This window comes from Cyanistes caeruleus, chromosome 1, assembly GCF_971803275.1.
Source record: "Cyanistes caeruleus chromosome 1, bCyaCae1.hap1.1, whole genome shotgun sequence".
NCBI classification, from domain to species: Eukaryota; Metazoa; Chordata; class Aves; order Passeriformes; family Paridae; genus Cyanistes; species Cyanistes caeruleus.
This window is the reverse complement of record NC_141701.1, coordinates 132,857,870-132,874,451: the sequence shown is the minus strand read 5'-3', so window position 1 is coordinate 132,874,451 and position 16,582 is coordinate 132,857,870. Positions and strand designations below refer to the sequence as shown.

The 16,582-nt window shown below is 36.2% G+C and overlaps 1 protein-coding gene across 50 annotated transcripts in view; it reads right to left on the bottom strand.

Annotated features, from left to right (window-relative positions):
• The window catches only part of SLC39A12 (solute carrier family 39 member 12), a 53,909-nt gene that overhangs the window by 15,983 nt on the left and 21,344 nt on the right, over positions 1-16,582 (bottom strand). For 29 of the 50 annotated variants that reach the window (XM_086859285.1, XM_086859331.1, XM_086859515.1 and 26 more), the window contains 5 exons: positions 13,735-14,016; positions 10,954-11,161; positions 8,919-9,121; positions 4,162-4,333; positions 792-964 (listed from right to left, as the gene is read on the bottom strand). In XM_086859285.1, coding sequence (XP_086715411.1) covers positions 792-964; positions 4,162-4,333; positions 8,919-9,121; positions 10,954-11,161; positions 13,735-14,016 — 1,038 coding nt within the window. The remainder of the gene's footprint in view (positions 1-791; positions 965-4,161; positions 4,334-8,918; positions 9,122-10,953; positions 11,162-13,734; positions 14,017-16,582) is intronic. The other 21 variants (XM_086859388.1, XM_086859434.1, XM_086859567.1 and 18 more) reach the window with 1 other exon arrangement.

Genomic DNA, 16,582 nt, shown 5'->3' with positions numbered 1-16,582 from the left:
CACTTAAAATTAGTGAAGAATACTTTCTCATTTTTAAAAGGTGTTGCTGAAAGAAATGCATTTGTCTGACTCTCAATGAGAATTGCATTCCTTAAACCACTCTCCCAGTTTTGCTTCCAGAGCTGATGCATTGAGCATAAAGAAAATTTTAACCAGAATCTTAAGTGAAGCTGCGATGCTCCCTTTCTGTGGCCACTAGAAGTCTACTCATAACATCTGTCTCATATTAGAGGAGACCGTTAAAAATAAATGAATACACAATGGAAAATGTGGTTCTCTCTTGCATGTTATCCTGTTCTTAAAATTTAGATTATGAATTTAGGAAAAGATCATGCCACACATTTTATTACAGTTCTAGGCATCAGGATTAATTAGGCTGATAACACCTGGTTCTCTGGAACCATCTGTGTAGGGGACTGTGGATACCTCATATAACCTTAGAACAGTTTCTGTTAAAATGTGTTACAGAATCTTTCTCATGAAAGAAATTCATATCCATCTAGAATGTGCATTCCACAGGACTTGTGGGGTTTCTGATTTTTTTTTTTAATAGGAACCTTTCTTTCCTTGAATTCATGAATCATGGATTTCTACTTATTATTATTTTTAACTTCTCTCTGAGCTACATAGTGCAAATGTAATAGGAGTGCTGCAGGGATTTCATGGAAAGCTTTATTTATAAACTGATGAGCATTATCCAGGTTTAAAGGAAACCTTTCTCTGTGTGTATGTGTGCACACATACACATTATGTGTCAACATTTCAAAAGCACAGAAGGGTGTATTACTTACCTGAGGAATAAGATGCAGCAATGCATCTCCAGAAAGGGTTCCAACAGCCAAACCGACAAACAGCTGTAAAATGAGTGTATAGATTTCTTGACAGGAGTTAAATAAAATGAGAGTTGTACCAAACATAGATCCAATAGTAATAAGTAAAACAGCAACAGTGCTGTAACCATATTCTGTAGGGGAAAACAAATGAAAACAAGGGCACCTTTAATCATCCAATATTTGTATTTGTGTTTGAGTATTTATTTTTTATTTGTAATTGTTTCTGAGGGTATGTTCTCATACCTCTGTACACAAGCACACAGGAGAAGTGATTCATTGTGGCACTCTCTGATTTCAATTGGGATTGAGTTAATTTTCCTAGTACCTGCTACAGTGCAGTGTTTTATATTCAGGATGAGAATAACGTTGGTAACACACTGATGTTTTGGTTGTTGCTAAGCTGTACTTACCCTGAGTCAAGGACTTTTCAGTGTCTCATGCTCTGAAAGTGAGGAACTGCACAATCATCTGGGGAAGGAGGGGAACACATCTGGGATAGCTGACCAAACTGGCCAAAGGGATATTCCACACCACAGAACATCATGCCCAGTGTAGAAACTGGGAGGAATCAGCCAGCAGGGGCTGACTACTGCCCAGGGGTGAGCTGGGCATCAGTCAGCAGGTAGTGAGCAATTGTATTGTGCATCATTTGTTTATCTTGGGGTTTATTTCTCTCTCTCTTTTCTTCTTCCTTTCCATTACTAATTGTAGTACTAGTAGGAGGAGTAGCATGAATTGTATATTTTACTTTATTTCAAATAAAACTGATCATAACTCAACTGATGGATTTTACCTTTGTCTGGTCCTCCTCCCCAACCCCTGTGGGAGGTGGCAGTGGGGGAGTGTGCTGGTGGCTACTTCATATTTAGCTTCTGTCTGGGATTAAGCCACAACAGCCACAAGGATCCTTCTAGTCATGTGTGAACGAATGACAGAATTAGAAGCCCAGAAAACATTCATTTTTTCAGGCTTTACATGTGATAGTCTGGTACTTTCAAATTTCAGACCTTAAAAGCCAAACAGACTGTGGCTATGCAAATTAGAAACACTCAGAGCAGCACAGTGAATACTGCTCTGCATTTGCTTCCTCTATTAACAGATTTATGCTTGAGATTCTATGTACTCACATGCCACACCTATGTATCCTTACAGTCAACACCACATTTTTAACAAATCATTTTCTGTAAATAAATGAAGGCCTAAAACCTCAAATGAATATAGTGATCTAATTGAGGTTCTAAACATAAACATTTCATTCCAAATTATATTTACAAATCTGTGGAAATACATCCCTTCAGTTAATACACCAGGACCACCAGTCTATTTTTCCTAGATTACTGGGATGCTTTTGAATGTTAGTCTTATAACACACTGCTCACATTTCCAACCTTTTGCACAACATGAATCCCAATTAATTTCTATAGAAGTTTTATAATGGGACGTAAAACACTGATAAGAAACACACATAAAGGAATTAATGCCAAATATTTAAAACTGCCACTTAACAGTTTCAAACGTTAATAGCACTGAAAGTGCTCAGCACCTCATAAAATCAGACAGTTAATATCACAGACTGCACATCCAAATACAAGAGCATAGTAGATATATATGGAATGTCAGGCCTTGGTGACTTGGCCAAAACAGCACAGCCTGTCAGTAAAATGGAGCTCAGAATAAAACTAATGAGCCTATGCTCAGGTCACCAGGTCACACATGGGTCAAACATGGAGTCCTTTATCGTTTATCTTTATCAAGACTGTATCAAGCAGAAATGTCCCTGTGGTCATGGAAACCTTCTTTTGTCAAAAAGCACAGGGAAAGGGCTGCAGAAACGGCTCTAATTAATTCCATTCTGCACTTGAATAGTCCAATTTTTCTCATCTCTCACCTTTATGAGATCACTAAAATGTCATTGATTGGGCTGATGGCTTTAGACTTGGAAGAATCTCACTTAACAGTGAATTTTTTATGAACCTTGTATGTGACCTGGGTAAGTTCCTTTCTTTTCTTTCTTTGTCCCTTGATTCCCAATCTAAAAAAATGGTCATACCTGTATAGCACAGAAAAGATCAAAGCAGTAAAGACTGCAAGGTGTTCAGGTAATGAGAAGAGAGATAAGAAAGGACTGCTACCTATTGAAGATCCATAATGATTCTTCCTACTCTGTAAGCCTCTTTCTACCATAACAATACTTGGGATATCCATGAGTGTTTCCCCATGCTTTTTACTTCTGGGATATCCACATGTGTCCTTTCATGCTTTTTAATTCATGTGCTGCTCCATAAGGATCATTGGGCAGCAGGATATGGGGAAAAGTTACTAGCTCCAAAACAGACCTTGTCATCTAAAGCTGGACATGTAGATATTAAGAAAAATATATTGAAGACATTAATTTGTAACCTAGAAAGTGCTCCTCGAGATGCAGGCAATTATGGTTAGATGCCTATACCTTTCTGGTCATTTTAATGTCTCTATTATTACACCAGCACACATTTATTTGTAACCACTTCCCAGATATCATTGGCTTAAAGTAAGGAAAAAACCCAGAAAACATTAGGAAGCCTTTAGGTCAGCTCAGATTCAGATTTTTCTTTTATACTGGTGGACTAAGGATTGACTACAGGAGAAGTGGAATCTACGGAACAGGTGGGGCAGAAAACACTGGAAGCAGAGGCACGTGAGGGCTACAACTGCAAGTGGAAACAACCTAATTATATCCTAAATCATTTCTTATTCCAGCTCTATCACACAGGTCCTGCTGCCCTGACACTGTTTTTCTGAATGTTTTTCTTACCACAGTAGTATCCTCAAAGCCTCTCTGCTATAAAATATCACAAAATGAAACACCAGTAGCCTTCATGCAAAACTTACCTATATCAAGCATTTACCACATCATGGTATAAAATACCAGCTAATGTAACCTTGAAGCTATATATAAGAGCAATGCAATGATTACAATGTAAACCTGGTGCAAATTTCACAAAATAAGCCCTTACTGACCAGCAATCCATAGATGAGGACCTTAGCTGGTAGGTTACTGCCTACCAGCTGGCAATATCAAGCAGTCCTCTTACAAATGAAGAAAGAGAGCTTAACACCTTGCATGTTGAAATAGAATTTCAAACACTATAAAATTTAGACCATTGAATCCCCTCACTTCTCAATATAATACTATTATCTGACATGTATGCTATGAAACTATAGAATGCATAAATTACAGATAGCATAAATACCATGTTTTGGTTTATTAATCAATGAAATGACTACAAAAGTCTTGCATCTCTTTTTTGAATTTAAATAATAAATTATTAATAAGAACATAACTCACTTTCCACAGCTGTTGGTGGAAGCTTCGTCTGTTTGAAGTCAGGAAGCTGACATGAACAACTTAAAAGTTGTTGAATGATAGCTGGACTGATTTGCTTGAAGTGGTCCTTAGAAATGGAGGAAGAACTGTTTTTCAAAAATATCTTCACAAGTTCATTGGCAGAGAAACAAACCTTTGTAGAGAAGTATACACAGTTACTAAACATGTTGCAGATACCTGCATTTAATTTGGAGGTTAAATACAGAATCTTAGAAGAATACAGGACAGCCCTAGAAGCAACTTTCTATACATCTATACTCTTTTTTGCCTAAATTAGTTTAATTACTTCACTTTTTTTTTCTGTGCAAACTTGATACTACCATATATATCAGAAAGACCAGAATCTTTGGGATAAAGCTGGTCAATTTCTGTTGAAGCCACTTAAGGTCATAAAAATCTTACAAAATAATATCTCTCAATATTTTATTGTTATATGTGTCAAGAAAAATGTTTTAATACTAATATGAACCATATTGTTAGCTAATCTTGTGAAACTACATTATTTTCAGTAATAGTGCTATTAATATAAGATACTGCCTACATCAAAGCAATACTGAGATTCGTCCTTGTTCTGGTTCTTAAGTAAGATATGGACATAAGTTAGCTTTTTTAGTTCATGAAATGAGGGCATGCCAGCAAACTAGCTATTACACAGTCTAAAAGTGGTCAAAAGATTGTTTGATAATTGTATTATTAGAGGTAATTCAGAATTCCAACAACTTTTTGTTCTTGTTTGGAGCATCTCTTTGTCAAAAGAAGCGATTTTTCATGGAAGCATTCATATTTCAAAAATTTTCATGAAAAATTGGCCGTTCCTCTTCAGGATGAAACTTCAAGTAAAAGCATGAGTACTCAACATAAGAAAACTTCAACTGAAAATTTCTGTTAACACTTTTAAACAGAAGAACTCCAGATCAAATATGTTATCTTACTTAAAGGAATAATCTTTATTTCTTAATTTCACCTGATGAGATGTGATTCAATTTTTTTTAGAAAAATAATTTTCTTTCATTTAAATAAGTCTGCTTCTGAGACTCAAGTGATTCCTAAATATTCTTTCTCTCATTACTGAAGCTTAAGTTTCTTCTGAAGTTGTTATGTATAATTACTTTTAAATAACCCAGTTAAAACTCAAAACATTCCTGCCTTTGTTTATCCATTAGTCAAGTAAAATATGTCTTGTGATTCACTAAGAAACTGAATTAATTGAGCACTGATATATTTTTTTCTGAAAACCACATTCAAGTTTTCAGGATAATGGGTGAGCTTGTCATGTGGACTTTCTGCTGCCTTCAAGCCAAAGGAGAGCATGGAGACAATTCAGCAGCTACCATATTGGAAGAGACCTTAATTTTGCCTGTTCTAGGCAGTGGTTTTGACTCAGAACTAGGGAACACTGACATCTGCTATCAAGTAGGAAGACTAGGATTTTGGCTGGTTATGAGCAGCATTGCTGACCAGTCAGGGCAGGGATGATATGAACACCTTCACTAACAACTTGAGTGATGGAACAGAGCACACCAGATGGCAATCACAGGTGAAATTCAACTGGGACCACTAGTCCATATGCTGATGGGTGTGGTTGCTATTTAGAGGGACTTTGACATGATAAACAAAAGGGCTGACCAGACCTTCATGAAGATCAGCCAAGCCAAACTTACTGTGCTTCACACAGAATAACCCCATGCCACAATAAAGGCTAGGGAAAGCTGACCAGAAGGAAGGCAGGTTTGCAGAAAAAGCCCTTCGGGTGAGTCCTGACAGGAAACTTAAACATGAGCCACCAGCGTGCCTTTGTGGCAATGGTCACTAATTGCACACTGGCCGCATGAGCAAGAGCAGAGCCAGCAGGTACCGGAGAAAGAATATTGCCCACCACTGAGGACATGAAAGTCCACATCTGGACTATGTCCAGCTCAATAACCAGCAGTGCACGACACTGGCAAATTGAGGGAAGTCCAGTGGCTGGCCACCAAGATGGCTAGGGAACTGCAGCACATGGTGTGCCAGGAGAGACTCAGGGACCTGGGTTTGTTCAGTTTGGGAAGAGAAAGGCTGGCAGGTATCTTAAGTCTTCAACTGTCTAAGGTGGTTTAGAGGGAAGAGATAACCAGAGATAACCTTCTCAGAGGCATACAGCAAAAGAAGGAAAGGTGAAAGGTATTAGCTGCAGCAACAAAAAACTCCAATTTGCTATAATAAAGAAGTCCATCAAGACAAAGGCAATAAAGCACTGGTATAGGTTTCCCAAAAAAGACTGTATAAACTTCATTTTTGGAGACATACCAAATTCAGTTGGACATGGCTCTGTGAAACCTGATCTGACTTTGAAGCTGTCTCTTTGAAAAGTACAATAGACAAGATGAGGTCCAGGATTACAATGAATCTAAATTTTAATGTGAATTTATTACCAGGAATTTTCAATGAAAAGCAAAATCTCATCTGTAAAAACAAACTGTATATCCATACATAAAAAATAGCTGTTACGGTCTATTTAGTAAAACGTTCTCATAAGATGTGGGGCATGAGGACCTGCCTCTTTTCTAGTTACAAGGCCTAGCCTTTTAAGTTCTCTGACAAGGAGTCAGAGAACTGTCTCCATTAGTAAAGCAACTATGTGTGTACTCCTGGAGGATGATATCAATGGAATAAGCACATCGATTTTGCATATTTTCATGTGAAAAACTGAATGGAAGGATTGATGGATGGATGGATGGATGGATGGATGGATGGATGGATGGATGGATGGATGGGTGGATGGATGGATGGATGCATGGATGGATGGATGGATGGATGGATGGATGGGTGGATGGATGGATGGATGGATGGATGGATGGATGGATGGATGGGTGGATGGATGGATGGATGGATGAATTATTTGGGCTTCCAAAATCTATGTTTGTTTAATGAGGAAGAATCAATTAATACATAGACATTGTGACACAGATTAATGAATTTAAGATTATTTATCTTATTAGATCATCTGCCACTTAATTTTTATATACATTTTTAATTGTAGAGACAATGATGACTTTAAAAGAAAGCAGTGATGCTTTTTCTGTGGTAATGTTTCAAATAATTATTCCTATACAAAAATTGAATTACAGATCTTAATGCAGCTAGCAAACACAAGCCATAGATGAGTCAAAGTGTTGTGTGTAGCAGAATCTTCTGCTGTTGAAACACAATGGCTATCATAGGTGCAGAAAACAGGAGACAAAATTAGCAACACAGCAGAGAAACATGAAGTGTTCTAATGGAATATGTCAAGGAAAATAGGCATAGCTGAAAAGAAAAGGAATGGGAAAAAAATCCCTTAGAAACTAAGAATTAATACAGAAGAGTAATTATCTTCTGTCCTGATGTTTTTTTGTGGTATTTTTTTTATGTGTACAGAATATTTGGCTCTCAGTTGACTCCTAAGACTCAGATAATGCCCCTGCACACTTATCTTTTGAGTTACAGTTGGTCCCAAAAGTTCAAAAAATCAAAAACTGTGCTTTAAAAATACTTCAATTGCTGGAGAACAATTATTTCTTTTACAGATAGGATCACTGCTGATTTTTGTCCTTCATAATTTAAAATTCATATGAATCACATTTAAAATGACCTTAATTTAAGATTATTTTGAGACCCCGTTAAAAGCCTCATCATACTGATCAGCATGATCCTTTTTTGTGGTCAGCTGCAAAGAAATAAACGTATTGATAGAGTATTTCAAATGCAACACAATTACACAGATAAATATCTATCAGAATAGCATTTACCCAGATGAAATTTGTTTCAGCTCCCCATCAAAAAATGACCCCACAGAAAAAGTCAATTGCATGTCACTCAGTTCTCCTAAATGGAGGAGAAACATTACCACTGAGTTAACATAAAAGGTAAAGGATTAAAACCAATAGAAAAGTGTTATTTAAAGTATATATTTCAAATGTATACATCAATATATATACCAATTACATATAATTATATCAACTATACTTTGAAGCCTTCTTTTTTGTCTAAGGAATGGCACCCATCCTAAAGAATGGAAGTCAATTAACGTCTTGGTCATTGCCATTAAAAAATGTATTAATTTTCAAATTCTTAGGATAAGGATAAAATCATCTGCAGTAGGCCTGTGTCCTTCAAAGTCCTCAGAGAGGATGCTGGGGAGCAGCTATAAACGCTCTGGTTTTACAGTCTTTATACTTTCTAAAGAAGGCTTGTGGATTCCATAGATGGCTATGAAAAGAGTTCAGAAATGCCCAATCTTAAATTTACAGAAGTCTTCTAAAAGCAACTTATATAGAAACTTTAATTTACTTTTTTCCCCTTAGTGCAAAACAATCCTTCTTTCTGCCAGGTCACTTAATGGGTCCTAGAAACCATGTGACATAAAACCACAAGAAATCTTTAACAACTGTATGAAAACATCAGAGCCATGTTACTCCAGTAGTCTATCTTGAATAAACACATGACTCCATGTAATACTAACCATTGTTAGCTCCTCCCAGTGACTTTAATTGCACATTCAACATCCACAAAGTTCCTTCTCCAATTAATATTTAAACAAATATAGCTATACAAATATATATTTTCATCCATATCTACATGTTTTTTTGAAACTAATACATTTTATCTCAGACACATTGCATGGTTTAAAAATAAATTTCAACTTCTGTCAGTGAAATTCTGCCACCAACACTATAACAACATAAAAAAAAAAAATTAACCTGGTCCCAATCTGTGTTCCTTTCACGATCTTCAAAATAACCTTTCAGATAGTCTCCTTTTGTATGGTTTCCTTTGACTGGAGTATCTCTTCTTCCAATATCTCTGATTGCCATACTGTAACGTCTTCTTTTGTGACTGTGAAATTGTCCATTTACAGTGCAGGTCTTTCTGGCTGTAAGCACATTTAGTAGTTGTTCTAGTTCTAGTAATTCATTAGAGAACAGATATGTTACCATGGGAAAATGCACACTTAAAAGACAAAATATTTAAAAGACAATAGGTTTTTTTTGTTTTTGTTTTTTATAACATTGATTAAATTCCTCATTTTAATACCCTGTTCTCAGTTTGATACCAGAGGCAATTTCTGCTTAACAAGTCTGGAAGTTCCAGACCCCCAGATCCTCAGATCCTTCTTTACCAATCACACTGAGATACTTTGCCTATGACTGCCTCAGAAGAAAACAGATGTGACTGAAAGGCAATTCATCTTTCATTTAATCAGCATCTCTGACAAATTATCTATTAATCTTATTAATCTTATCTATTAATTGCTAAATAACTTCACTGTTCTTAAAATTTTCCTGCATAAATATAATTCCACACTAAGCTGTCACACTCAGGTATTTGAATGAGGAAACATCCTCTATAGGGTCCTGAAAATCAATCTTCAGGATGCTGTGCTGCCCTTGAACTTCAGAAGTGCAGCACAAGACTGAATTTTTTTCTGTCTTTTGGTTAACTGGGAAGGATGCCTGCTCACACTACTGAAACAGGAAGGAGAGAGCCAGGATCCCTAATCCAAATCCGAGATCATGCCAGATGTACCTCATGACATAGCTTGGGTGCAATGGGTGCTTCTGCTGATGGTTATTTGAGGGGGCATATCTTCCTCATCACCTTCCTTCACCTCTGCACTTCCAAATGAAGCCTTAACGATAATTCCTGTAAACCTTAATTTGTCCATTAAAAAGTGGTCCACAAATTAATTTTAAGGAAATTTATATAAATGGGAATGTTTCCATATGATAATCCTTTATTTTTATATCTTGTTACTCAGAAAATGCAAATGGTATAATCTTAATGGTAAATCTCACAAAAAGGTTTCTGATAAGATGTTTCACTACATTCTTTTGCCTACTTAGACAAAAAGATCTGAATGGAGCTGCAGATCTATTTGTTTTGTAAATGTAGTAAAACCTAATTTTCTTTTTCTGTGCTTCCAGGTTATTACTCTTTCCTGCAGTTACTATTAAGAATTTGAATAAATTTAAAGGGACCGTATAATGAGATTAGACTTAAAATGGATTTACCCTGTAACAAACTGGTTAAGAATATTTTTCTGTTTTTTTCTGAATTATATCCTAAGTCCACCAACAGTCCTGCTGTTATCTTCACTGGGGCCCAGATTTCACCATATATAGCTATTTAGTAGCACTCTGCTGAGATGGCTCCATCCATTCTTGTAAGAATTATTTTACAAGATCTGGCTGGGCAATCTTAAAGGAAGGGCTTTGCTGCCAAACCAGTTTATGTAAGGACAAACTAAGAGCCCCAGTTTAGGGATAAGGATTATTATTTTTTTAATATTTATTTCAGTGATTCAATGTACTTCTGTGTAACTTATGAATGTTAAAAATGTTTTTACCTATGCTCAATTGAACTTTTTAATCTGTTTTAACCCATACTTAATGTAACTTTTTAAAAGTGCTTTAAAAAGCTTGCAAACTGTTGCTGTTTGCACTCGCCACAAAAATGGAAAAGTAGATGTCTTGTAACAAGCTTCTAAATCCATACCAGGCCCCTGAATAGATGGTGTAGCTTCTTAAACTGCTAAGCAGGCACAACCTTTTACAGAAATTAATAGCTGCTGCTGCTGAGAGCTTGGCATTTGTTTTGTTTGTTTCATGTTTTTTATTTTTTTTGGAGCACTTAGAGCTCTCCTATACTTCTATTTATTTATGATTAAGCAGAATTTCTGATAAGTCCAGTAATAAATTTTCCTGAAGAAAATGAACTTTGCATACTCCAGCTTACCTGTCACTTGGAGCTCAGTGGTACTATTTAGAGAACTGAAAATATATTTTATAAAGAATTCTGGGGAAGGCAAACTTGCTTTCCCCATACAGACTCCTTGGAGAGCCAGGGTAAGGATCAAAGCAGCCAGGCGTGGAAGAGTGTTTTCATCAGCACCATCTCTGTCCATTATATCAGCATTTTTCTCCAAAGTGCTCACATCAACACACTGAAATCAGGAGAAAACAGCATGAAGACAATCCTGTTCACCTCCATTTAAATAATCAGAGTGACAGGAGGAGAAACTGGGAAGAACAATTTCACAGACAGTCAGAGAAGAAAAAATGCTTAGATGTAAGGTGTAATTGCCAGCAGGACAGCTAATCAAAGGACATTTTCAGGAGAACAGGCACCGAATTAAAAATCTTGAAAACTTACTCAGTGTCTAATGGGGAAAAAAATACAGTCCTTCATTCAGGTTATTTTTTCTTAGTGTTATTTTCCTGCTGTTTCTATTGTTCCAAGTGTCCTCCTCAATTACATCTACATCTACTTTCAGAAAGTGGAAGAAAGGGGAGGAGTTTTTGCTAAGTCATGAAAAATTGGCTGAAATAATACAGATTTTAACTCTTCATCTCAAACTTCAGAAAGAATTCTTTAAATGTTTTTAGTTCCTTACCTATTCAATGGAATCATTAGTTTTTTATGGAGTGGTTTTCTGGGGACAATATGGAAAGATATAATTTTGCAGATAAAGGGTGACTTTCCTGCTGGGTGTCCTAATGAAAACAGTAGTCAGTGGTATACAACCATGTGTGTGGAAAACAGCAAACTCTCTCAGTTGCCCAGAAATTTATTCCCCTTTTCATATTTTCTTCCCTTTTTTTCCTTTCTTGTTTATTTTCACTGAAAATGGTTGGATTTGAATGAAAAAAAACAACAACAAAAAGAACAAAGGCAAAAAATTACTTGATTTTTTTTCTAACTCATATTAGAAAAATTAAAAAGTTGTCTAGATAAGCCAGTACAGTGGTCATTAATTTCATACATACTCATCTCTCCTTATGTAGGCCATAAATGCTTCAGAGAGGTGGCTGCTATTTCTTTTCCTGCTCATTCATGATACATTAAAATTTTTACAACCCAAAATTTAATCTCTCATTTCAAACAAGATATTAGGTGCTATGACTAAAGAAGAAGACATTTTCTGTGAAACCAAAGCACATAAAGAGCCACTAAAAATGCTGTTCTTCCATGACTGCCCTTCACCATTGGCCCTTTTCCACAACTCAAGTGTTGTGACTCCAAGTATTATGCTATTATGTTTTGTGTACCTTTCACGAAAGAAACCTCTTTTCCCTCAAGTCAGTGAGTGGTGAAGTCTCAGTTACTGGACAGGCTTGACAACTGATTATACTGCCAGCATAAACAAACAGAACCCTCAGTAAAGCATTTTATGGGTTGTTATTCTATCTTGACATTCCAAATACCCTCCAATGCCTCTTTACAGTTGCTCAGATACCATTGGAGTCCTTGGAAATCAGCACGTTCACCAAGACTCAGAACCAAAAGTACTGGTCAATGAATAATTTATGGTGGGAAACAACCACACAAAGAAGACAGAGAGAGGAACTGGAGGCCCTCAATATTCTGGACACAGCCAGGTCTCCTACCCATCTTCTTTTTATGCAGAAAACCCTACTACAGTAGGCTGTAAATTAAAATCTAATGAAATGAAAATGACAAATTCGAGCTTTGTATAAATCAAATTTAACTCAATACATTGAACAGAACTAAGTGGCTACAAACAGGATCTCAGCCTGTACTTTAGGAGTTGTCTAGCAAAACCCTATTTTATTGCCCATTACAAGGAAAAGTCTTCCTTCAACTTTTAACTCTAGAATATTATTCTATTATTTTATAGATCTTATTTGAGATATAGAATTCTAAACAGCAGTGAGAAAACTCACAGCATGTTTCCTGACTTAGAAACTATGATCTTAGCTGAAAATACTCAACATGCTTTTTTTTCAACTTTAAATTTAAGCTTATCTTTAACAATCTTTCTACGAGGCATATCCATGCTGGTAGATAATTAGTCACAAATGGATGTGTTCTAACTGAAGGAAACCATCATATCTTTGGACAGATTCCTCATTCTGTCTAGCTTTGGATAGATGTGGAAGTGTAGAACCTGGCAAGGATTTCATCACAGCAAAATAATTCATTATTGTTCCTACACCAGCCAGTAATCTATCTGTTCCGCTTCATACCATTGAAACACTTCGACTTTGAACTCAAGAACATTATTCTATTATTTTATAGATCCTATTCAATATAAGGATCTCAAATAGAACCTTATAGCTAGATTAGATAGATAACTCAAATAGATCTCAGATCACTGGTGGTGTATCTATGTGTATCTATGCTAACAAATATCAGAGATGAGGAAGTATTTTCTGTCCTTGGATCCAAGCGCAAGATCTTGCATCTACACAGCTGGGCTCTTTTCCATCTGCCCTAAGCAGAGCAACTGCATCTAAATTACCTATTAGGAATGGTCCCTAAAGTGCAGTATCTCCCCAACCTCTACACAGCAGACCCTGTGGAAGTGGCACATGGCAGAAACAAAGAAAAGCATTAAAGAGCACATATGACGCATTACCAGCGCTCAATCTGTGCTTGGACACTTTCATGTACCCATCTTCTGGAGGACTGTGATAATGGCATAGTCTCTATACTAGCATAAAGGCATTACACCTTTTATAAAGCTAAAGCTATTTTTACATATGATTTCCTTACCTGGTTTTCAGAAGTTTTAAAATGTTGCCTTACTGCAGCTAAAATATCTTCAGTTTCATTCCGTGAAAAATAGTAACAGTCTTCATCATGTCTTAAACTAAGCATACTCTGTAGGTAAAATTTATAATCCTTATTATTCAAGCTGAATTCTGAAGAACACATATCTCTACGATGAAGAATGTAGTAGAGAAGAATAAGAGAAATTCTCTCAAATACTTCTTCACTGAGATGGTCTTCTAAATCTCCTCCAGCTATTAGTAACAAAGCATCTGGTTCAAGGCACTGTTAAGAAATAAAAATAAATGGAAATTCAACTCAAGTGACACCCTGCCAGGCATTTGCAAATACAGATAGGAAGGACAACAGGAGAATACAACTTCTATATTTAAGGGATCAAACCCAAAACTACATAGATGCAGGCTAATGGAATGGCAGGAGGGTGCAGGTAGTTCGTTGCAGTTCTATAGCTGCAAGATCACACTGTGGATTTTTTTTTGCAGAGCCCCTATTGTTTCTAAGAAAAGTCAAATGTCCTAGAGATGGAGCTTTCAGCAACCTGGTCTATCGGAAGGTACCCCTGCCATGGTACAGGGAATGAAACAACATGATCTTTAAGGTCCCTTCAAACTCAAACCATTCTATGATTCTATTCCATAATTCTGTGATTTAGTGGTTTGAGACTCCCTACAATTAGGAATAATTCTGATCAATCATTGTAGAGAGCCAAAACCTTCTGCTAGCTTCAGAAGATTACACTTCTGGTTACAAATATATTATGAATTAGGGCTATTCATATTTTCATCTGTGCATTCTATATGTGTTTACATTATAAGATAAGAACAGTTGCTGAACTGTAGTTAATTGAGGCTATGTAAACAGAAGTTATACAATATTCAATGTACTGCTAAGAGACATAATTGAGCCTGTAATCACACAGCTATTTTTATGTTTCTCAATGAATTCTGTTAAATGCAACAATGAGATCCCGTGTAGAGAGCCAGCACAAGGTCTCAACCCCATTTAGTCCTTCAAATGCATTTTAAGAGGGACTGAAATTACATCTTCACCCTGTGCGGGCTTTACATCTGAGCACAGAATTTTTAATGTGTGTGTGTATGTATATATATATATATATATATGTGTGTGTGTGTGTCTGTGTGTGTGTGTGTATATACATATCTATCTGTCTGTCTGTCTATCTATCTCTCCTTTTTTTCTTGATATAAAGACACTTTATAGAAACTTTTGCCACTCATACAAATGTTAGTCTGAAAATTAGACCAGAAGACTAATAGAGGTCTATCTCAGGCTATGGCAAATAAGACACTGAAGTTCAAAATAAAGAATCTTTCTTGAAGAGACCTTGTAATTGATGTTATTAATTCTGTATCTGATTTTTCTAACAAACTCCTTTCCTAGCATGTTATAGATTTGTCAGCTGATCTCCACAATAATAGAGCATCTGAGCTGTACATTTCAGAGAAGAAACTATAACACATGAGATAACATGGGAGGATCAACACTGCATTCCAATAAATTAATGAATCCAGACAGAATCCAGTTAGTCAGAATAAATTTTTTGTGGCTACAAGCATGATGTGTTTGATGGGGCCCACCTTGTACATTAGATCACTGTCCTACACTGAAGCTGAGTTAATGAAACAAACATTGTCATGTTCAGAAGCCAAGGTTCCTTGAAGGAACTGACAGAGCTGCTATTTTTGAATATGAAGAATTCTAACAAAAATTCTCAAAATAATGAATCTAAATAGATATTAATAGCCAAATTAACTATTTCTATACATGAACTAGATTACAGTATGATTCACTGTATCCTGTCCTACCTACATTGCTTATCAAGGTCTTTAACTTTTCCTAATGCAAACTCTGAGAATTATTCTTTGGACTAGGAGGAATCTATTCTGTTTTCTGTCCCAAAGACCTCAGGTCAGTCAACCAGCCTTTATGAGCACTCAGTAGTAATACAATAAACATACAGCATGAAGTGGAAGATTTTCAAATATTTCTGTAAAATTTTAAAATTCATTGAGGATAAATTACAATCAGTGCATTGTTTGCTCTTGCAAGTAAGATGACTGAAAACTGCTAATTAGAAGGAAGCAGATGCACTGTAAAAGATGCAGTTACTCCATAGTATATGGATAGCCCATAGTGAGTGACCCTTGAAAAGATTTTAAGAGGATATGAAGTATTTTGTCACTTGGTTTTTTCTTTTGTTTCTTAGTTTGGGGGTTTTTCTGCTCCTACTAATATTTTTACAGGAGTAACCATCCATCCTTGATTTAGAAATGCTTATTTCCTACAAAAAATAGAAGCCCAGAACTTGGGCACAGAAGCCTGAGTTTCTTTTGTTTAGGTGGCCAGAAGTTCAAAAATTTTTTTCTTACCAATGCAAGAAATATATGACTGTTGTGTACTTAGGAGATACAGAAATGCCATTCAATAGCTGCCAGCCCCTGCCCAAAAAGTCTAAGGGCCACTACGTAACAACAAACCAGAAGAGGGTCTAAAGAAAGTGTTAAACTTCACTGCTTTTAAATGCCCATTAGAGATATCATAAAAACCAAAATAAAGAAAAGAAAGTCTGAAAACAAAGACATGTGGTATAAACGGAATCCTGGATTTAGAAGGGAAATCAAATCTGAAATCAATTAGTGATTCCCAACAATCAAGTACGAGGAAGAAAATGCCAAGCTAAGGTGGAGCATTCTGTTTCAAATTCTGATGAACTTGAAGGATAGTTCTTCTTGCACAGTTTTTGCTGTCTTGGTTTACCAAACCTTGTTAAATCATCATGGAAGATTTCAGCACAGTGCCATGTGGGCAC